At 38.5% G+C, this 24,096-nt stretch overlaps 1 protein-coding gene across 3 annotated transcripts in view; it reads left to right on the forward strand.

The window, feature by feature from the left end:
- The window catches only part of TM4SF18 (transmembrane 4 L six family member 18), a 30,671-nt gene that overhangs the window by 294 nt on the left and 6,281 nt on the right, over positions 1–24,096 (forward strand). For 2 of the 3 annotated variants that reach the window (XM_019439282.2, XM_019439273.2), the window contains exons 2-5: positions 46–239; positions 3,332–3,421; positions 19,277–19,419; positions 23,422–23,602. In XM_019439282.2, coding sequence (XP_019294827.2) covers positions 63–239; positions 3,332–3,421; positions 19,277–19,419; positions 23,422–23,602 — 591 coding nt within the window. In that variant the 5' untranslated portion in view covers positions 46–62. The remainder of the gene's footprint in view (positions 1–45; positions 240–3,331; positions 3,422–19,276; positions 19,420–23,421; positions 23,603–24,096) is intronic. The other variant, XM_019439289.2, reaches the window with a different exon arrangement.

A 24,096-nucleotide genomic window follows, 5' to 3' on the forward strand; every position in this document is an offset into this window, starting at 1 on the left:
AAAATTAGGTTTTATGTAATTCTACACTCTTGAAATCTCCTGCAGGTTCTGAGCAGGGTAAAATGGGGTCTCGGAAATGTGGAGGCTGCCTAAGTGGTCTGCTGATTCCGCTTGCACTTTGGAGTATAATTGTGAATATATTACTGTATTTCCCAAATGGGCAAACTTCCTATGCATCCAGCAATAAACTCACCAACTACGTGTGGTATTTTGAAGGAATCTGTTTCTCAGGTGTCATGGTAAGTGTGACTTTGGAGACTTGGGATTGCAAAGGGGGATGTTTTTACTAAGAATTGTCTTGTTCCTAGCAGAAATGATGAATAATGGAAAAATCATTCTACTAATCCTGGGTTTGGGATTTGGAAGATGGGTGGGGGTAGAGAGGCTGGTAGTCCGTGAGGACTTTGGAGGGCAGCTTTGTTTTCGGTAAGCTGCCCATTTATGTCACTCATGCAATGTAGGAAATTAGTCCTAATGAAAGTTTGTGGGACGCTGGCTTTAGAAATATTATGTCCTCATGAACCCTGTGTGTAGGTTTAAGCTATTTAATTTCCAGTGGCATTGCTCTTTTCCAGAATAGTTTCTATCTGCCCTCACAATTTCTCTAGATTGGAGAGGTATGAAGACTGTGTGGAAATAGAGATTTGGAGATTCAGACAAATTTGCATTCAGATATAAGTTCTGCCATTTGTGTCATGAGACCTTGAGCAAGTTACTCAATGTCTTTGAGCCTCAGTATCCTATTTGGAAAATGGGACTAATGGCATTTACTTTTTAGGGTAATTGTGGGGATTCAATAAAATCTCATGAATGAAGGGCCCAGGATGGAGGCTGATATGTAGTAGGGAGTCAGTGAATATTGTGATTATAAATACTCGATGATGGGCCACATTATCATTAAATAATCTTATATTTTACCCCTAATAATGGAGCATGTTTTTGAAAACTAAATTGAGTTATTTACAGTAAGCATCCATGAGTGTTTTCCTGATGACTTTGTACTCTTTAAAAACAAACTGACAGTAAATCATGTTGGCAACTTAGAGGAAAAAACACTTTTCCTGACCATGTCATATCTAAAAACAGCACATTGTGCACTGTAAGCTTATCATACTTCCAATAACATAAAAAGAAAATGCATTATAATTTATCTCTACATCTTTGTGGGTGTTTATTATGGTATTTGAATAGCTATGATGAAAGGCAGTTTTCATTTGGTTACTATTTTGAATAGCAAGGTAGTCAACTTTAAAGTATTAACACCCAGTGCTATTAAAGTTGCTATGTGATAGGTACATAGTGAGTGTTTGGTGATCAGACTATAAATGGATGCAAACCGTTTGGAGAAGATCTTGATATGCTATATTAAGATCCATGAAAATGTCTGAAAATTCATTCTGAGGAAATAATCCATAATAAGGAAATTGATGCACAGATATTTCTGGCAGCATATAATTAGTAGGAGCACCCTAGCATAGAATTGGCCAAGTAAACTGTGGTACATTCCACTTCATATGGTGATGAAAATTATAATTGCGAAGATGTAATAACATGGAAAGTGCATATTATTTGGTGCTAGGCAAAAAAAGATACAAAAAATGTGAATAAATTACGATTGCATCTAAGTAAAATATATCCATGTGGTAAAACACTGGGAGTAAATACATAAAAGACATGTGAGGGTGGTGGGATTTGGGGTAATTTTCCTTTAGTATGCTTGAGCCCTGTGTTTCAGTTATTTAGTTATTTGGTTTTTTACAATAAAAAAAAGAAAGGAGTTTCTCTTTCAACACGGGCAATGCCTGTGATTCTCTTTTGACACAGGGTTCCTGGGTCCAGGTCTAATGATTTCTAATAATATTGGAATGAAGCCTGTTACTATACCTGATGAACCGTGCCTTCTCTCACCATTGTTTCCCTCGATATGTAATTGTAATAAATGGACCAGTTGTATGGCATCACTAAGATTAAACCAGAATCTACTAAAATCTGTGATACCTAATGGTGTTGAAAGGAGGAGAATATAGGACTCTTTTGTTTATATTCCGTATAAAATTTAAAACTTGGAAAAGAACTTGTTCTCTATTTTCCATGGTCAAGGAATTCTTGAAAAACATTATTCTTCCTGCATTGAATCCTTTTTGGAGAAAGAAGAGGAATATAGATAAATAAATAAACAGACAAATGAAATCTGAAGGAATTTGGAAACTGGAAATGTTGAGTACACATAGTAAAATAACGATGAACTCAGCTTCAAGATTCAGTCCTGAACATTGAGAGTGAAGGATAGGTAGAGAATTTTCTAGAAGCAATTCACGGTCCATACCTGCCCAAATCAGGAACTGTAACAATAAAGAAATCTATGTTCTTTCCAGAACTTGAGCTCTTTGTCTAAGATACCAAGAAAGGGAAGTAGAATACATTGAACTCTCCCAGCCTGTTGGCTTGATAAAGACAAAGCACACTCGAAAATTTGAACCTTAGATGGTTTGAATGCTTAGGGAAATTAAACCGACTTTACTTTGAACTAAGACATGTAGTTTCAATTTATTTTCTTTTTTTTTTAAATTTTTTTCATGTTTGTTTATTTTTGAGAGAGAGAGAGAGACAGAGAGAGACAGAGAGAGAGACAGAGAGAGAGAGAGAGAGAGACAGAGAGAGAGAGAGAGAGAGAGACAGAGAGCATGAGCAGGGGGAGGGGCAGAAACAGAGAGGGAGACAGAATCCAAAGCAGGCTCCAGGCTCTGAGCTGTCAGCACAGAGCCCAATATGGGGCTTGAACTTACAAACTGTGAGTGAGATCATGACCTGAGCAGAAGTCTGACGCTTAACAGATCACCCAGGCATCCCAAGACCTGTAGTTTCAGATTAACTATGCTTCTTACCTGCATTCCCAGAGGGCAGTAAATGGAGAGAGTCTGGCAAACAGCAAAGTCTGGTGAATGATTTTCCTTTGACCTCCACAACCGAGTCAGTGAGAAATGTGGGTTTGCTGCCCAGGGTGGTATTCCTATGTCCATACCATTTACTGCTTAATCATTAACTTTTGATGACTGATAATCAGGATAATAATAGCTATCATTTATCAATCACTTACTATAAATCAAGCACTATATTAAAAATTTTACATACATTACCTCATAACAACCCAAAGAAGTGAGTCTTTAAAACCATTTTATAGGGAAGGACTCTCAAATTTGCACTGCTAGAAAATGGCAGACCTGGGATTCGAACCCGGGTCCCCTTGGCCCCAGAGTCCCTACTCTAAATCACTGTGCTCTGATTATGACTAGTATTCCATTTCTGATATCTCCTCTCTTTCCTACTACAGATGCTTATAGTAGCAGCAGTTCTTCTTGTACTGGAGAATGATAATAACTGTAAATGTTGCCAGAGTGAAAACTGCAGCAAAAAATACATGGTAAGAGCAATAGTACTTTGAGGATGGTTGAGGGAGCCCTGGCTCACTCAGACACATGAAAATATTGACACTATTATACCCTCTGCATGCTCCTTTCAATTCAGAGCCCAAGAGTTTCCTCAAAAAAATTATCTTTCATTTTGTTTACAGTCTTTCCTCCACCTTTGCCCTGCTGATGTTCTTCCAGAAGTTCAGGATTTAAAGATACACAAAATTAGAAAATAATACTACCTTTTCCTAACTGGGTTTCTGTGAGTTTATTTTTTTTCCCTTTTCTACTTCATTGAGGACAAATTTGCATAAAATAAATAGCATCCATTAAAATTGTACATTACTATGAGTTTTGACAGCCAAATACACTCATGAAACCACCATCACCATCAAGACACAGAACACTTCGCATCAGCCCCAAGAGACTCACCTTTGATCTGCTTTATATCATAATTAGCTTGCACTCAATGTAAATAGAATCATGCAGTATCTGTCTCTTGTATCTGGCTTCTTTCAGCATAATGATTAGATTTATCCACGTGTTAGGTATATGTGATGTACGTTTTTTCAACTGGGTCTTTAAAAATAATTTAAATAAAATCAAGAGAGAATAATACAACCAAATTTTCTAAGCCTGTGTTCAACAGGCAGGTGCTAGGCTCCTACATTTCCATCATCGTCCTTCTCCTCCTCAAGGTTAGCTTTGAATCTTATTTGCACAGCACTTTATAGTTTTTTCACACTTATCCAGTGAATTAGATGATTGTTATCCATACTTTCTATGAGTTATCTGTGGCTCAAAGGGAACATGTGATGTATTAACTAAAAAGAACTTTACTAGAGGCCTGGCAGGCACATCTTGCAATGGCAGTTGCCCACCTTGGCTGAACATTGCAATCATCTGAGGGCTTGGAGTTGGAATCCCACCTCCAGACACCCTGACCTAGTTGGTCCGAGGTGCAATCAGATTTTAATGTGCAGCCAAGATGCATGGCCGGCTTTCTTTGACAGATGCCTTTGGATGACTAAAGTAGCTGCTAAATTTAGAACTGTGCTCCTGGTGGAGAAGAATTGAAAACTTGAAATGCACTCTGTGCGCGTGCATGCACATATGCGCTGTGTGTATGTGTTTTCTTAACCAACTGACTCGGCATCCCCCTGTAGCTGCTGGTATTCTGCTTATGGAAACGCTTGCAAAATGGCTTAGGTGAAGCAGTAGATTCAGTTAAACATTAACCTATGATACTCAGGGAATCTCTAGAAAACAAACCATGTGCCTTTAAGTTTGTAATAAAAATAAATGTGTCCATTTTGCCTTGACTCACTTTTAGCATCTCCAGCACAAATGGATGCTATAAACAGTGTGGAGTCTGGACAAGGTCTTAAAATGAAATTGAATGAGATGACTGGCATCTCAAAGGGAAGAGCAGGGGGAAGGGAGGAAGCATTCCCTGGATTCTCTGCTTGGCTTTTTCAAAGTAGGCTCTCGAATAGGGTCCCAGTTTATATGCCCCCGGGAGTCAATACCTGATGGAAAAGAGAGAAGTTAGCCTGGTAGCCATTAGAGCAAGATTTCTATTTAAGGAAGAGAGGAAGCTGCTACTGAAGTCCAGCCAAAGTTATCACGACAACACTGGGCAATGTTTCTCCGTTGTCAATAGAAAGTAGAAATACAGAGTTTTATGTAAAACTTCTCAGTTATGTTGGTAATTAATTGTCATTTAAATTAAATAAAGCACATCTTGCAGGCTAAATGTGAGTCTGCACCAGTTTGCAACTGCTGAAGTTCTGCGATGGAAATTGATTCACTTTACAGTGGAGAAAAAGTTTTCCTCAAGTTTCCCTCCTCCTTAACAAAAACACACGTCCATTACTCTTTATTTATTAACCAAAACACATGGCTTTTTTTGAAAACAAAACACATCCTTTTTTGTATACACAGTTGTATACTAGTACTTATAGTAGTTTTATTTTTTTTTCGGGGTTTTAATTACATATATTCACTAGAATTCTTAACTCTTAGAAACCTTAATTTCAAGGGAAAACCAGGAAGTAAGCAATTGTGAAGTGTTGTATATCAACATTCGGTTGATTGGCAAATTCATGAATATGCTATTTCATAATTCCTTTTGTTTGCCATTAATAAAACATATGCTTTGATTTTTATTTTATTCTATCTTTGGCAAAGGGCTGGCATAAACTTGTGGTCGTGATTTGATTAGCATTATTTTTTTTTAATTTAATTGATTTTTTAAAATTTATATCGAAGTTAGTTAGCATATAGTGCAATAAAGATTTCAGGGTAGATTCCTTAATGCCCCTTACCCGTTTAACCCATCCCCCCTCCCACAACCCCTCCAGTAACCCTCTGTTTGTTCTCCATATTTAAGAGTCTCTTCTGTTTTGTCCCCCTCCCTGTCTTTATATTATTTTTGCTTCCTTTCCCTTATGTTCATCTGTTTTGTATCTTAAAGTCCTTGTATAAGTGAAGTCATATGATACTTGTCTTTCTCTGACTAATTTCACTTAGCATAATACCCCCTAGTTCCAACAACATAGTTGCAAATGGCAAGATTGTATTCTTTTTGATTGCCAAGAAATACTCCATTGTGTATATATACTACCTCTTCATCCATTCATCCATTCGATGGACATTTGGGCTCTTTCCATACTTTGGCTATTGTTGATAGTGCTGCTATAAACATGGGGGTGCATGTGTCCCTTCAAAACAGCACACCTGTATCCTTTGGATAAATACCTAGTAGTGCAATTGCTGGGTCATAGGGTTGTTCTATTTTTAATTTTTTGAGGAACCTCCATACTATTTTCCAGAGTGGCTGGACCAATTTGCATTCCCACCAGCAGGGCAAAAGAAATCCTCTTTCTCTGCATCCTTGCCAACATCTGTGGTTGCCTGGGTTGTTAATGTTAGCCATTCTGATAGGTGTGAGGTGGTATCTCATTGTGGTGTTGATTTGTGTTTACCTGATGATGAATGATGTGGACCATTTTTACATGTGTCATTTGGCCATCTGGATGTCTTCTTTGGAGAAGTGTCTATTCGTGTCTTTTGCCCATTTCCTCACTGGATTATTTGATTTTTGGGTGTTGAGTTCAAGAAGTTCTTTATAGATTTCAGATACTAACCCTTTATCTGATATGTTGTTTGCAAATATCTTCTCTCATTCCGTCAGTTGCCTTCTAGTTATGCTGATTGTTTCCTTCGCTGTGCAGAAGGTTTTTATTTTGATTAGGTCCCAATAGTTCACTTTTGCTTTTGTTTCCCTTGCCTCTGGAGATGTGTTGAATAAGAAGTTCCTACAGCCAAAAAGAGGTTTTGCCTGCTTTCTCCTTGAGGGTTCTGATGGCTTCCTGTCTTACATTTAGGTCTTTCACCGATTTTGAGTTTACTTTTGTGTATGGTGTAAGAAAGTGGTCCAGGTTCATTCTTCTGCATGTTGCTGTCCAGTTTTCCCAGTCCTACTTGCTGAAGAGACTGTCTTTATTCCATTGGATATTCTTTCCTGCTTTGTCAAAGATTAGTTGGCCATATGTTTGTGGGTCCATTTCTGGGTTCTCTATTCTGTTCCATTGATCTGAGTGTCTGTTTTTGTGCCAGTACCATATTGTCTTGATGATTACAGCTTTGTAATACATCTTGAAGTAAGGGACTGTGATGCCTCCTGCTTTGGTTTTCTTTTTAAAGATTGCTTTGGTTATTTGGGTCTTTTCTGGTTCCATACAAATTTTAGGATTGTTTGTTCTAGCTCTGTGAAGAATGCTGGTGTTATTTTGATAGGGATTGCATTGAATATGTAGATTGCTTTGGGTAGTATTGACATTTTAACAATATTTGTTCTTCCCTCAGGAGCATGGAATCTTTTTCCATTTTTTTGCATCTTCTTCAATTTCTTTCATAAGCTTTCTATAGTTTTCAGTGTATAGATTTTCCACCTCTTTGGTTAGATTTGTTCCTAGGTATTTTATGGTTTTTTGTGCAACTGTAAATGGGATTGATTCCTTGATTTCTCTTTCTGTAGCTTCATTATTGGTGCATAGGAACGCAACCAATTTCTGTACATTGATTTTATATCCTGAAAACTTTGCTGAATTCAAGGATCAGGTCTATTGATTTTTTGGTGGTATTTTTTGGATTTTCTATATTAGAGTATCATGTCATCTGGGAAGGGTGAAAGTTTGACCTCCTCCTGGCTGATTTAGATGCCTTTTATTTCTTTGTGTTGTCTGATTGCTGAGGCTAAGACTTCCAATACTGTGTTGAATAACAATGGTGAGAGTGGACATCCCTGTCTTGCTCCTGACCTTAGGGGGAAAGCGCTCAGTTTTTCCCCATTGAGGATGATATTAGCATTGGGTCTTTCATGTATGGCTTTTATGATCTTGATGTGTGATCCTTCTACCCCTTCTTTCTTAAAAGTTTTTTTATCAAGAAAGGATGCTGTATTTTGTTAAATGCTTTCTCTGCATCTTTTGAGAGGATCATGTGTTTCTTGTCCTTTCTTTTATTGATGTGATAAATCACATTGATTGTTTTGCAGATATTGAACCAGCCCTGCATCCCAGGTATAAATTCCACTTGGTTGTGGGATTTTTTTAATGTATTGTTGGAGCCAGTTGGCTAATATCTTGTTGAGGACTTTTGCATCCATGTTCATAAGGGAAATTGGTCTGTAGTTCTCTGTTTTAGTGGGGTCTGTGTCTGGTTTTGGAATCAAGGTAATGTTGGCTTCATAGAAAGAGTTTGGAAGTTTTCCTTCCACTTCTATTTTTTGGAACAGCTTCAAGAGAATAGGTGTTAACTCATCCTTAAATATTTGGTAGAATTCCCCTGGAAAGCCACCTGGCCCTGGACTCTTGTTTTATGGGAGATTTTTGATTACTAATCTATTTCTTTACTGGTTATGGGTCTGGTCAAATTTTCTATTTCTTCCTGTTTCATTTTGGTAGTGTATATGTTTCTAGGAATTTGTCCATTTCTTCCAGATTGCCTATTTATTGGCATATAACTGCTCATAGTATTCTCTTCTAATTGTTTTTATTTCTGCTGTGTTGGTTGTGATCTTTCCTCTTTCATTCTTGATTTTATTTGTTTGGGTCCTTTTCTTTCTCTTTTTGATCAAACAGGCTAGTGGTTTATCAGTTTTGTTAATTCTTTCAAAGAACAAGCTCCTGGTTTCATTGATCTGTTCTGGGTTTGTTTGTTTGTTTGTTTGTTTGTTTGTTTTTGTTTTGATAACATTGATTTCTGCTGTAATCTTTATTATTTCCTGACTTCTGCTGGTTTTGGGTTTTATATGCTGTTCTTTTCTCATCTCTTTAAGGTGTAAGGTTACATTGTATATGTGAGACCTTTCTTCCTTCTTTAGGAAGACCTGGATTGCTATATACTTCCTTCTTATGACTGCCTTTTTTGTGTTGCATAGGTTTTGGGATGTGGTGTTATCATTTTCATTGGTTTCCATGTACTTTTCAATTTCCTCTTTTATTTCTTTTTAGCCCATTCTTTCTTTAGTAAGATGTTCTTTAGTCTCCAAGTATTTGTTATCTTTCCAAATTTTTTCTTGTAGTTGATTTCAAGTTTCACAGCATTGTGGTCTGAAAATATGCATGGTACAATCTCGTTCTTTTTGTACTTGTTGAGGGATGATTTGTGTCCAGTATGTGATCTATTCCGGAGAACGTTCCATGTGCACTGGAGAAAAATGTATATTCTGCTGCTTTAGGATGAAATGTTCTGAATATTTCTGTTCAGTCCATCTGGTCCAGTGTGTCATTCAAAGCCATTGTTTCCTTGTTGATTTCCTGTTTAGATGATCTGCCCATTGCTATAAGTGGGGTGTTGAAGTCCCCTACTATTATGGTATTATTATCAATGAGTTTCTTCATGTTTGTGATTAATTGATGTATATATTTGGGTGTGCCACATTTGGAGCATAAATGTTTACAATTTTTAGGTTTTCTTGGTGGCTAGACCCCCTAACTATGATATAATATTCTTCTTCATCTTTTGTTACACTCTTTATTTTAAAGTCTAGATTGTCTGATATAAGTATGGTGCTCCGGCTTTCTTTTGTTGACCATTAGTACGATAGATGGTTCTCCATCCCCTTACTTTCAATCTGAAGGTGTCATTAGGTCTAAAGTGGCTCTCTTGTAAACAGCATATAAATGGATCTTGTTTTCTTATCCATTCTGTTACCCTATGTCTTTTAACTGGAGCATTTAGTCCATTGATGTTTAGAGTGAGTACTGAAAGATATGAATTTATTGCCATTATGATGCTTGTAGAGTTGGAGTTTCTGGTGGTGTTCTCTGGTCCTTTCTAGTCTTTGTTGCTTTGGTCTTTTTTTCTTTTCCTATCCTTTCTTTTCTCTTTCTTTCTTTCTTTCTTTCCTCTTTCTTTCTTTTCTGTCTTCTCTCCCCTCAGAGATTCACCCTTAAATTTTCTTTCAGGGCTGGTTTAGTGGCCATGAATTCCTTTAATTTTCATTTTTCTGGGAAACTTTTAATCTCTCCTTCTATTTGGAATGACATCCTTGCTGGAGAAAGAATTCTTGTCTGCATATTTTTCCGATTCAGCACATTGAATATATCCTGCCACTCCTTTCTGGCTTGCCAAGTTTCTGTGGATAGGTCTGCTGCAAACCTGATCTGTCTTCCCTTGTAGATTAAGGACTTTTTTCCCTTTGCTGCTTTCATGATTCTTTCCTTGCCTGAGTCTTTTGTAAATTTGACTATCATATGCCTTGCTGATGGTCTATTTTTGTTGAATCTTATGGGAGTCCTCTGTGCTTCCTGGATTTTGATGTCTGTCTTTCCCCAGGTTAGGAAAGTTTTCTGCTATGATTTGCTCACATAACCTTTCTACCCCTTTTTCTCTTCATCTTCTGTTACCCCTGTGATTCTGATGATGTTCCTTTCTAATGAGTCACTGATTTCTCTAATTGTCAGATCGTGCTCTTTTGCCTTAGTCTCCCTCTTTTTTCCACTTCATTTGTTCTCCGTAAGTTTGTCCTCTATATCACTGTTTCACTGTTCTGCCTCATGCATCCTGCTGCTGTGGCATCCATTCGAGATTACAGCTCAGTTATAGCATTTTTAAATTTCATACTGACTAGATTTTACTTCTTTTGTCATTGTAGACAGGGATTTTGATCTATTTTTGACCCCAGCTAGTATTCTTATTGTTGTGATTCTAAATTCTGGTTCAGACATCTTGCTTGTATCTGTGTTGGTTAAGTGCCTGGCTGCCGTTTCTTCCTGCTCTTTCTTTTGGGGTGAATTCCTTCATTTCATCATTTTGAAGGAAGAAAAGGAATTAATAAGGTAAAAAAATAAAATAAAAAAATTAAAAACACCTCCCCCCCCCCCCACACACACAAAAGAATCAAGTAAACAATGTTAGATCCTAGGTGTGTTTTGGTTTGATTGTTAAAAGGAGCTTTATTGATTAGAGAAAAAAGGGGGGGGGGAGGAAAACATTTGAAAATCTGAAAAAATGAATACACTGAAATAAAATGAAATGATGGACGTAAAATAGAATTTGAAAAATTCACAAAAAAGTAAAAAATACAGTAGAAAAAAATAAAGAAAAATATTTTTAATGAAAATTAAAAATAAAAAAAATTTTTTCTCTTTCTGTATTCAAGAAAAAGAAAAGAAATGAAAAAGAGAAAAAAAAATCAAATAGATGGACCAGTGAACATACTGAAATGCGATTGACATTGCATCGTTTTCCCCTAGAAGTCAAACTATGAAGCAGTTTATAGTCCAGGAACTAAGCAGGCAGAGAGATTTGTGTTCCTGAAGAGCGAGGTTTGCCCAGTTGTGTGGGGCTTAGTATAATGGCTCCATCCTCCACTAGATGGCGCTGCTTAGCTTACTGGGGTGGATTGCTGTCGTGGCGCTTGTAGGTGTATATGCCCATGCACGGGAGAGGTGAAAATGGCATCACCCAGCTACCCAGACTTCGGGGAGAAGTCTCTTCTCCCTGATCAGCAATCACACACCTGTCCTTTGTCTCCGGCTTCCATTCACCCCCCGCTTTTACACTGTCCGTAACCAAGCGCGGTCAGGTTGCCAGGAGGCACCTCCCTCCTGAATTTTATCTCAGATGCAGCTGTGTCTCTCAACACCTCACTTCTGAGGGACTGCGGCTTTGACCTGTTCAGACCTTCTGGGTGAGCGTTCATGGAGCAATGGCCAGGTGCCAACCCCACCCAGGAATGTTCATGGACCATGCTTCTGCCAATGCCCAGAGACTGCAGCTGGGTGCCAGCCCGCCCTAGAAAATGTTCACGCAACCGTATAGCAGCAGCGTTTCAGGGATTATGGAAAATCTCAACACATGGCTGGCACCAAGCTTCACTGTTAACGGCCTTGTTCCAGCACCAGAGAATGTAGTTGCTCTCCAGGGTCTCTGGACACCTTTGCCTGTGAGGCCGTGGGGAGGGCACACAGCCTCCACCATATGTCCTCCTAGCAGGGGAACCGCCTCTTTTCTGTGGCCTGAGGACCTTGCTCTCTGCTCCTGGGGATTCGTCCTTTCCACCAGAGCACCACCTGGTATCCACTGTGGAGTTTCAAACTCTGTGCTCCCCTTGTGTATAGAGTCTTAGTGGAATTTAAACCCTCTCCTTTCTCCTTTCTCCCTTTTTAGTTCAGTCCCTGCGGCTGTTTCCACTTTTTCTCCTGCTGCTTTTCACGGGCGGTGCTTTTCCCATACTCTCTCCCCCTCCCCTCTGGAAGCAAAAACAGCTCCCTGCCCTCCACGGCTTCTGTCTCCCCCAGTTCACCTCTCCATGCAGCGTTCCTGCTGAGTTCTGTGGTTTGGGTTATGCAGTTGTTGTGTTAAACCTCAAATCAGTTTTCTAGATGTGCAGGGTGGTTTAGTATTGATCTGTCTGTATTTCATGGATGCAAGATGCAAAAAAAAACTTCCATGCTGTTCCCCCATCTTGGCTCCTTCTCTGCTATTTTATAATATCTAAAGTATATGTTTCCTCATAGTGTGATTTTTCAGTGTGGCACAAGACATTTACTAACAGACCCAAATATCTTTAGTTCCTCCCTAATAAAAAGAGAAAAGTAGGTAAACTTACGTTCAGTAAGCAATGTTTCGGTAACTTATTTTGTTTGCAAGTGATGTACCTATTCAATGAATTACCATCATTTAACTTGACTTAGTGTAACTTTAAGGTTTTAAGTTAGCAAAAATATTTTGGAAGCTAATTTAAAACCGATGTATTTTATAAAACCTAATCATTATTGAAAAATTCAGTATTAAACTTTTATCACATATGTATTTAACTTGCTCTGAACACTTAGGTTACTTAGATTACTCATGAAGATTTCCTGACACAATAGACAAAGTTAGCTATCATTTTTTTTTATTTTTTTATTTAAAAAAAAATTTTTTTAACGTTTATTTATTTTTGAGACAGAGAGAGACAGAGCATGAACAGGGAGGGTCAGAGAGAGGGAGACACAGAATCTGAAACAGGCTCCAGGCTCTGAGCTGTCAGCACAGAGCCCAACGCGGGGCTCAAACTCACGGACCGCGAGATCATGACCTGAGCTGAAGTCGGCCGCCCAACCGACTGAGCCACCCAGGCGCCCTGTTAGCTATCATTTTAAGTTATTTTCTGGTTGACAAATTTTGTGAATTATATATATATTAGGCAAGCTTCAAACACCATAGAAATGAAACACCTAAAAAGTTGAACATGCATTTTCTCTCTTTCTCTCAACTGCTGTGCTTGACGTACATTCAGCAATTTATTTTTACTGTAGGCTTTTGTTTTAGGTTGAATTTATGGTTCTATATTCTTAAACACACAGTAGAGATAAGTTTCTTTGACTAGTAATACTAGATAGAAAAAAATTGTATGACTGTGTTATTTTTAATGATGACAACTCTAAAGATATGCTTGTTAGGTTTTGTCCCCAACAATTTTTAAACTAGCTTTATTTACCAAGGATTATCCCAGATCTTGTGAACTTAAATTTTTTTTAGATTAGTCTCTGTGTTTCTGAGAGTTTTAAGAATACTTAATTTATATGAGAACTCATTTATCTCTACTCCAATTAGAATAGAACCCTTTTGAGAGATTTTATAAATTGTTTTGGTAATATCATCTGAAGGTAGGAAAATATCACACATCTGTAACATACACATATAGACATAAAGAAACATATAGACAGACACAGAGATTGTGCAGCCTTTGTTTTGATACAAAACTCACTAGTTTATAAAAGAGTCCATATTGTGTTTCTGGTAGAAGAAATCATGGCTACCAGCTCAGTTAGCTATAGCTTTTTACTAACATTTGTGGAGAAGACTGTTAAGATTTTTATCTGCCCTTGACAAATCATTTTATGAAGTCTGCGGACCAGATTTGGGGTGAAGGAATTTCTATAGCAGTTTTTTTTTTTAAACTCCTCCCCTACCTCCAGGCCCTCCCTCCCCCACCCCTTCAGTCCCAGGCAATTGTGAGCAGTGTTTTAATTATCTCCTGGGATGTTTACATTTCAAAGACATGGTAAGAGTTATAGCTCCCAGGGATAGAGAATATCGATTCCCTTTCAGAAGGAGTTTGGGGGCATATTTGTCTATTATTAAGAGGTCTAGAAAAATTACTATTTAGATTTTTTCCTCTTTTACTGAAGCTTGGGGCAATTCTGTTTCCAATGTCCTGATCTTTTACAACATCTACAGGCATTTCGAGATGAATAGGTTTGGGAATTGGTAAGGATAGATAGGTGGAACTTTGAATTGCTTTTAGCTTCTAGTTCCATAAAGACTAGATTTGTAGGGCAAGGAGAGTTGGTTTTTAATTACTGAAGGAACTGGGTCACAGCCTGAATGTTATCAAGGGACTGGCCCACCCATCCAACTACATTATCTTCAGTTTGCTTCTTTATATCAGGAAGACAAATTTCAACTAAGATGGAAGTAAAAAAATTTCTGTGTTCTAGATTTACAGTGGTGTATCTTCCTAATATTTTCAAAATTATTTCACAAAGCCTTCAGCATCCTTTCTTTCCCTCTGAGGGCCCCATTTCAGCTTAGGAGAGACGGCCTTGATTTTAAGTGTCTATCAGGATCTGAATATGAATTTTCAGTTTGGCCAACTTCTGACCATAGAGCCCCTTAAAAAAATTGTTTCAAATATTTAAACCGAAAGTAAGTCCATCACGTGACTCAAAACCAAAAGTAAGTCTATCAAGTGACTCAAAACCAAAACCAATACTTAACCATGAATATAAAAGATGTCCCCAAAGAGGATGCAAAAGATACAGTCCTCGCAAGATCCAGAACCACTCCCAAAGGTAGCAATAGCAAAGACATAGACACCTCCTCCTGAGAGCTGGTGGACAGTTGGTAGAATGCTAGCCACAAGGGGGGGTGCAACCCAATTTCTGTATGGCGTATTCTTGGGGGCCCAATCTGACAGTTGGTCATCTCCAAGAACTGACACTTGCCTGCCTGACAGGCAGAAAGCCAAGCCAAGTTCTCAGAATTCAAATAAGAGACAAACAGGAAAGTGATAGCTGTTCCTGGGAGGGAAAGGATCAATAACTAATGGATGACTTGAAACCAGATTTTAACCAGAGTTACAATCCAAAGAACCAATTCTGACTATGTTTTTCTCCTGCCAATCTGAATCTGAAAAGGAAAAGACTCCTACCACCTTTGCTCGACCAGTCCCCCACAGGCAAAGATCCAAAGAACTGACATGGCAAGAATTCTTCTGTGGATTTTGTCAGAGATCCAGGATCTCTAACTGTAGCTCCTGAACTGAGCAAGGTGTCCCTGGCCAGTGTGCCCTGTGTTGGGTGCCAGAAACTGTGGGGGAGAAAAGTTTTACTCAGCTCTCTTACGGTTCCCGGCTCAGTCTGAAAATTAAAACTGACAGATTAACCAGAGAAAGGCATACACATTTTGTTAAGATTTTACGTGTACATGGGAGCCTTCACAAGAGAATGAAGACCTGAAGAAGTCAGAGTAGCAAGTTTCTATGCCTTTTACATAAAGAAACAGCAATGAATTTGTGAAGAATTGGTAGGGTCACCTGGGTGGCTCAGTCAGTTGGGAAACTGACTTCGGCTCAGGTCATGATCTCAGTTTGTGGGTTTGAGCCCCGTGTCGGGCTCTGAGCTGACAGCTCAGACCCTGGAGCCTGCTTCAGATTCTGTGTCTCCCCCTCTCTGTTCCTCTCCTGCTCGTTCTCTCTCTCTGTCTCTCAAAAATAAATAAATGTTTAAAAAAAATTTTTTTTAAAGAATTGGCAAGAGTGGGGGGTTTGAGCTAGGGGTAGTAAGTGGTGAAGAAGTAACTAGGAAGATAAGGTTTAGTTTATCAAGGTTTGTTTATACAGGTTTCTTGGCCCCAAATTCCCTGTCTCTGCTGATAAGAATGTCTTCCTTCCTCCTGGTACAGAGAGGGTAATAAAACACGGCAGTTTTATGACCTGTTTCAGCAAAGAAGGGCAAAGAGGTTGGGAGGGGTCAGAGTGACCATCCTGCTTCTGCCATTTTCTTGAACTCCTTCAGTTTAAGGTATTCACTATGCTAAGGTGCCATATTTTGGGGGTGATCTGAACCCTATAAACTTATTGCTTACTCTTCATTCTTCTGTGGAGCCTCATTTTCTACCAAAATGCTGTAGGTTGTTATCCCTGGAAGCAACTATCAGCTAAATCAAGGCACTTGGAATAATAGATAATATTTTAATTATATTTACACTTTTCAAATAATTTTTATATCCACTCTGTCCTTTAATTTTGAAACAGTCCTGTTACGGAGTTACTATAATCATCTATATCATTTACATTTTATAGAAGATGAAACTAACTCAGAGAGATTCTAATTCTGGATTTATTTTGAGGCTTATCTGGGTTGTGTAATGGTATGCACTCATTAGACTGTAACTTATATATGTACACACACATACGTATTATTCTATGGTTGCCAGTTTCCCCAAATGAAAAAATTCTTCACTGATCTTTCCAGTGAATGTCCTAAGAGCACATTTGGTAAACAAGGAGCTCAATCTTTTCAAAACATCCTTCTTCCTTTTTGGAAGACTGCATCAGTGAATAGGTAAATTTTCTTTATAAAGTGTAACAAATAGTAATCTACTGTTAAAAAAAAGGGTAAGTGTGTTTATCGCATCCCATGATGGGGCAACATTCTATTAAAGTCAATATGAAAAATATAATTTGAAAGATATTTTAATCATATGTGAAGACATCAATGAAATAATACCAAATAGGTAAAAAGCCGAATTGTTCTTTTCTTATGTTTTTAAAGTATATTTTTCTGATTTTCCATAATGAGCATGTATTAATGTTATTAATCAGTAAAATAATGCTAACTTACTTGAAATATATATGATTTGAGATTACTTTTGTTCCAAAAAAATCACAGGGTTGTTTTGCTCAGTTTTTCTGGTTTCAGTTTTTGAGTTTATTGTTAACTAGCTTGTCTGTTCTACTCTCACTTGAAAGCAACATTTCTAAAACTAGATTAAATTGTCTCCCAAACCAAACTACCCTTCTTGGCATCCCTATTTCTGTCCTTTTTGTTCAAGTTCCAAACTCTGGAATTTTTTTTTTTTTTTTCAGTCCATCTCCAGCTACCTATTTCCATCCCAATGTCTTTTCTTTAGCGCATCTCTTTGTCACCTCAATTTAAAGTTGTCTCCACATGGAATCCTCATCTTGGGCTCTGTCACTTCCAGCTAGCATGCTGTCACTGCCAGAGCCATCTTTCAGAATTATGTATTTGCTCACGTCACTTCCTTGCTCAAAAACCAAGTACATGGCTTGTTGGAAAAAGAGCTATTCTGGGTCTTTATCAATTCAAAATGAACTGGGTACATTTTGTTTCAGGAAGCAAGGAGGTGCTCAAGGAATGATAGGGGTGTCTCAAAGGGTACAGAAATTGACTTAATAAGATGTTCCCACTGCCATACTTGGACCAAATGAGCATCTAAAAGAATAATAACAGTTATGAATTATAACACATTGAATTAGAAAATCCATGAGTCCACAATAATAGGAAGTTAAAAATGCAGAAGAAACAATAGAATTAGAGAAGTGGCACCCTGCAATCAATCACTGTGATAACTGGTAATCAGTGGATATGAGGATCATGAGTGGATGGTAAATCCATTAGTTGAAATGTCCTTAGGGAATAGCATATCACACAGTCTCAAAGTTATTACTGCACAAATTACTAGTTGCAAGGGGGCATATGCTTATAGATCTGAAAAACATCACCTTAACCAACAGATCAAAAGCATCACCAATTGTAGTGAGAGGCCCATAATGTACGCACATCCATTAGGTGTTCTTGACAAAATGTTGAACCTAAGTTTGGTTGTGAGGAAGCAATCAGAAAAGCCCAGGTTGTGGGACATTCTATAAGGCAACTTGCTGGTATTCTTCAAAAACAGTTTAATATTCTAAAAAACTAAACGGCAGCAAGACTAATGTAGATTAAAGGAAACTAAAGAGATGTAACCCTGTGTGTAAATTTTCATTGGGTCCTGTACAAAAAAGTAAAAAACAGTTGCAGAACAATAGAATATCTTTATTTTGTGGAGATATGTACTGATATGTTCAGGTGTGAGATATCACAATATGTGCAACCTATTTACAAGGGGTAAAGCAACAAAAATGTGTAAATAAATAAATATATGTGCATGTATATGTGCATATACATACAGAAAAAGGGAGAGCAAGCAAAAATGGTAAAATATTCACAGAAGGTGAGTCTAGATAAAGAGTATACAGAGGTATATTGACTATGCATTCAGCCTTTTGGTAGATTAAAAAAAATTAATGAAATGCTACTGGATATAACAAGTTGTGCTCATTTTGTAAGCAACTCAAGGGCTGAGTCATGTCCAATAACCTCATTTCCCCAGCATTAGCACCCCATGTCAATCTGGTCTTCATAAACTTCTCCCCTCTGATGCTTGATAAGAGCCCTCTCTTAGGTCAGACCAGTCTACTTATGCTTACAACTCTGCTTGTACCCATCCGCCTATGAATACTGCTCATTCTCTCTACTCAAATGAAAACGTTCTCCTCCTCATCAATACCATCCTCACCTGAACATAAATATGGTCACCTAGGGGGCGCCTGGGTGGCTCAGTCGGTTAAGCGTCTGACTTCAGCTCAGGTCACGATCTCGCGGTCTGTGAGTTCAAGCCCCGCGTCGGGCTCTGGGCTGATGGCTCAGAGCCTGGAGCCTGCTTCCGATTCTGTGTCTCCCTCTCTCTCTGCCCCTCCCCCATTCATGTTCTGTCTCTCTCTGTCTCAAAAATAAATAAAACCTTAAAAAAAAATTAAAAAAAAAAATATGGTCACCTAGGCTGACACCTACTGTTTCCCCCTCATATTTATATAAGTGAAGATATTCACATATCATCCTCACATGAGAAAAGCAATGGTCATAGCTTGATTCTTAGAGAACCCACCCTACCTAGAAAATAACGTCTTCAATAAAGAAATATAGGTTGATTGATCACACACCTTCACTGCATTAATGTACGATCATTATTTTGATATCAAAATTCCATAAGAAAGGAACAAATTTACTAAATTAACTAGTTTCCTCTGTGGAATGCCGAGCAAAAAGTCATTTTAAAAACTTATTTTAAACATTAGGTGCTTTTGAATTAAGTGTTTCCATTTTTATGTGGACATTTGGTATTACACAGTCTGCAGTAGGCGTGGATGAGTAGGGGAAGGTACCTATCTGATCATTTATCCACAATATCTCCTTGTCTCATCCTATAGCATTAACCGTCTTCTTCTATGTTTAATTTAGACACTGCTGTCAATGATTTTTTCTTCCCTTGGAATTGCTTTCTCTGGATACTGCCTGGTCATATCTGCTCTGGGCCTTGTTCAGGGTCCATACTGCCGCACTCTCGATGGCTGGGAGTACGCCTTTGAAAGCACTGCTGGACGGTAAGGAATAATTCTCCAAATCAAGAGGCTCAGAAAACCAGAAACACCTGGCTTCATGCTCCTGCTCACTTTCCATGATAACTTTGGGGTTCCATGTGGGTACGTTAGTGCAGAATTTTCCTATTAGTTTAATAACACACAGCCAATTTCTTCCTATACAGATCTCTGGTTAGATGGAGGGTTTTTTTTGCCAGTCTTTTAATGTCCTATGCATTCACTATTTTGAGGCTGATGTGGAGATATCCAAATGAAAGGTGTGTTTTTCCTATACTTCAGAACAAAGCTTTGTGGTTATTGTGGTCTGGCAACTGCTGGAGCCTGGGACTTGAGTGGTTCTAGCAACTCAATCTTGTTTTGTGGCCAATTTGGATGTGTGGTCCATTACAGATGGGAAGGGGCTTGGCTGGGAAAGAATCACAGTACCCATGGATGGTGTTACCCATGCTATGCCATCAAGGACAACACAGAGATAGAACTGGGCAGGGTGAGCAGCAAAGTGCAGAATGAGATCCAGGGACGTGACCAGGTGCAGGAGTTTATGGAGGAGACAGGAGATTATCTAGCATGTATTGAAGAAGAGTCTAGGGCGGTAGCCTTACTTAGAGGGCTGGTGGTTCAGTCAGGTGTTGAGGAACCCAATCCTAGATCGAAGAACACCTCACACTGACATTGAGCCTACCAGCACCTGGTTTATTGACCTGCCAGCACCTGTAGAAACAGCTCTAGAGGAAGCAGGGCCCAGTCGGAGATATAGGAGAGGTTCATTGAATCTCTCCCTGTCTCATCTTGTGCTCAGAATTCTAATGGTATAAATTGAGGGAGTGTCAGTATCACTCCATAGGGAAGTTACAGTTTCTTCTCAACACCATATGACTGGGTCTATTGTTCAAGGCCCACATTCATTTGAAGGCTTGCATGCTCACCTAGGCCTGCATTGCAAAGCTACTTCTGTGCCCATAGTCACCTTCATTCATTCTGAAGCTTCTAGTGCCACGTGCTTGAGCAGAGCTCTCTTTCAGGTCAGGGGAACTAGAAAATAACTCTGAGCACTCTTGTGAGACACAAGGGGCTTAGGAAAGGGGACCTAATGTAGAAAGTCCCACTGGGTGCAAAAAATCATTTTTTGTGCCATCATCCCCTGAACTTTCCTCCACACCCAAACCAATGAAGACTTCCCTTTCAAAGCAAGAACCTCAGACTTCTCACATGCCTCTCCATTACTCTTTAAAGTTGCCCTTGATAGTCGTATTCATCCAATCCCAACTATATACAAATATTTGGAGGTAAAACATCGGCAGCCACAAAGGGAAGTTAAGTCTCTGGTCTCCTAAAGAAATTTCCAAGGCTTGGCAATTTCTGGGTGAAACAAGTGTTAATGTTGAAATTCTACAAATCGGTTATCGATTTGCACATTTATGCAACAAAGATTTATTGAGCACCTACTATGTTCAGGTCTTGAATTAGGTGCTAGAGAGTCAAAGATAAATTACATAGGTTTACTTCCCTCTAGGAGCTCAGACAGACCTTACAGAATAGAATGCTAAGATGGGAGCTTTTTTGTAGCAGAGAGTCTTCAATGCTTATACATCTGGGTTCAAGTCTTCTATATGCTACTTACAAAATCTATGACTTAAACAAATATCCCTAAGCCTCTGTAAACGGGAGATCATGATCATTTCTATCACATAGAACTCACAATTAAATGGAAGGAAAGCACAAATTAGATTTCATAAATGCTTAAGACATGCCAGCTTTTATTACTAACATCATTACCCTGTGTAATCTTTTATGCCACATGAGGTCCTTCACCTGCCCAGGTGGGGTGGGGTGGGGGACAGTAGACTCAGCCACCGACATGGTGACTGGTATTTGTTGATCTTTGCCATGTACCAGGCACTGCTTTAGGTCTTAGACCTGGCTATTCAGGGGTGCATAAATCACAATGGGGCTCTCAGAGTACACAGTTTAGTGAGGGAATAGATATAGATACAGATAAGATAAAATTACAATATAATAAAGTAAAAGTTGTGATAGAGACATATATGGAGGTTGTGGAGGAAAGGACTATCAGAAAAAGTGTCTCTATTCCTTCCAGACCCTGCTAATGCACTTACTAGTCTGTGGTTTACACAAAGAATAAATAGCACCATAGTCCAGGAGAAAAATCAAAACCCTGCAAATCACCTTTCTTAAAAGTGTTGGGTGATCTGTGCATAGCATATACTGGGAACAGTCTAGAGTAAGGATCTTGAAGGGATTAGCTTCCCTAGTGGCTGAGACTGAGTTAAGTGTATGAGGGTGTATGAAATGGGTCTAGGGTAATAGTAACAGAAAATTATATCTGTACCATGCTTTACAGGCTCCAAAGAATTTTTTACACACTTTTCAACAAATATTCATAATAACCCTAGGGTTAGATATATTAAGCCCATTGTCCAAATAAGCCTCTAGAGGTCAGAGAGGTAAAGTCTCTTGCTCAAGATCCTACAGATTCAGGAGTTCCATATTGAATACTCTTTGCCGCTTGAGACCTAAGGGCCATTAACAATATCAGGAAATTCTCAGAGTGCTTCTGAGTGTCCTGGAGCATAGAGAGTAGGAAATAAAGAGAGGAAACAGAGAACGAAAGAAATAGGAGAGAAATGGAGGGGGGAGAAGGAAAAACTAAGAGAAGAGAGAAGTCATGGTGGTAGTGTTCCTCAAAATGCAGAATTCATCTTTTTCTACCACAGACGCTAATGCTCAAGGCCACTTGTCCAGTACCCAGGTTGCCTTAGTTGCTGTCTTAAGGAAAAGCATATTGCTGTTGACAAGACATTTATAAACAACTCTGCCATATAAATAGGTTCGATTGTTTTTGTTTGGGGAATTTTCTGAGGAGGCCAGTTTTCCATTTTGATTCAGTTGAACAGTGTCACCCTTAGGACAAGTGCTGATAGCCATAGCATTTCTGGAAGTGAGCATAAGTCAGCAGGGTAGATTCAGCATGGTTTTAAGATTATCTTCATAGTGGTTTAATTCTCACAATCTAGTGCAAAACTAAACTAATTGAACCTTTCAATCTTTTCATTCCCACCTCAGAATCTAAATCTTAGCAGCAGTCAAGCAGCAATGTTCTAAAGTCACCCTGTGGACTCCAAACCAGGAACAATAGTATCACTGGGAACTTAAAATATCTTGGGGCGCCTGGATGGCTCAGTCAGTTAGGTGTCTGACTCTTGATTTCGGCTCAGGGCATGATTTCATGGTTTGTGAGATCGAATGCTTTGTTGGGCTCTGCTGGGACAGTGTGGAACTCTCTACCTCTCATTGCCCCTCCCCCACTTACTGCCTTTCACACGTGCATGCTCTCTCTCAAGATAAATAAAAACCAATTAAAAAAAGAAAAAAGAAAAAAGAAAAAGAAATGAAAAATCTTAAGCCCCATCCAGACCTTCCAAATCAGAAATTCTGGGGTGTATCTCTGTAACCTGCATTTTCAGAAGCCCTCCAGATAATCCTGATCTATGCTCAAGTTTGAAAACCAGTTTGAAAGGTCTTTGGGACAGAGTCTAGGAATTTCTAGCAGCATTTACCTTTGCTATTTTGCCACATGTGTGATTTTTGTATCTAGCACAAGCTCAGCTTTGTCTCTGACAGCCCAGGCTAACTTCTGGACTTTTAGGGAAATGAACAATCTTCAACTTTCTTGGTATTGACACATGCTGCCTTTTGTTACTAGTGAACTTATCCATATGTGCGTGCTTTCTAACTGAACTAAAATGGTCTCTGAGGCAGGCATCATGTTTAAATAAGCATAGCTCAATGCTATGCATACTATATATTATATATATATATATATATATATATATATATATATATGAATGATTTTTTAAATGTATTAATTCACATTTAATAATATTATGTATTTCAGTCATATATATTAATTTCCCAAACAGACCAAACATCTGTGGCCTTCTTGCTTGGACCAATCTTGCTGACCATATGCCTCCTCTCTGTCAGTTTCCTTACAGATTCCAGCATCTGGATTCAGTGCCTGGAACCTGCACATGTAGTAGAGTGGAATATCATTTTATTTTCCATTCTCATAGCACTCAGTGGGCTTCAGGTGATTGTTTGCCTCATCAGAGTAGTCACTCAGTTATCCAAGATACTGTGTGGAAACTATTCAGTCATCATCCAGGTAATAGATCATTAGTGGCACCTGTACGTCTTCCATTTTACCCCCACTGTCCAAGATTCAGTGACTCTTGTTGAATGGTTTTTAGACTCCCATCATTTTCTTTCCCTTCCTACTGCCCTTGTCTTTACTCAAACTTTAATATTTCATTTTTTTTATATTCCAATGTGTCTGTTGGCTTGCCTATATGAAATGAATCAATGGAATAGTTGTAAAATCTGCACTCAGTGTTTAGTGGTGAAAATAGCAGAAGTGTTTTGCATGAGCAACATTTCAGTGTTCTGTGTAGAAATAACCCAAAGCACAGAGAAGTCTTACTGTTTATTGAGAATTTCCCTGTTCATAAGATAACTGAAGGCTCATAACATTATCCTATTGAAATAATTTCTCTTCTGAATGCTGCTACATTAACCTAATAACTATTCTTTATACTGAATCATTAGCAATTGATTTTAAAGGAGAGAAATCTGTTTTTATCCCTTCAAAACTGCTTCTGC

The sequence above is a fragment of the Panthera pardus genome, unplaced genomic scaffold (assembly GCF_024362965.1).
Source record: "Panthera pardus isolate Hobbes unplaced genomic scaffold, ASM2436296v1 HiC_scaffold_16, whole genome shotgun sequence".
Taxonomy (NCBI): Eukaryota; Metazoa; Chordata; class Mammalia; order Carnivora; family Felidae; genus Panthera; species Panthera pardus.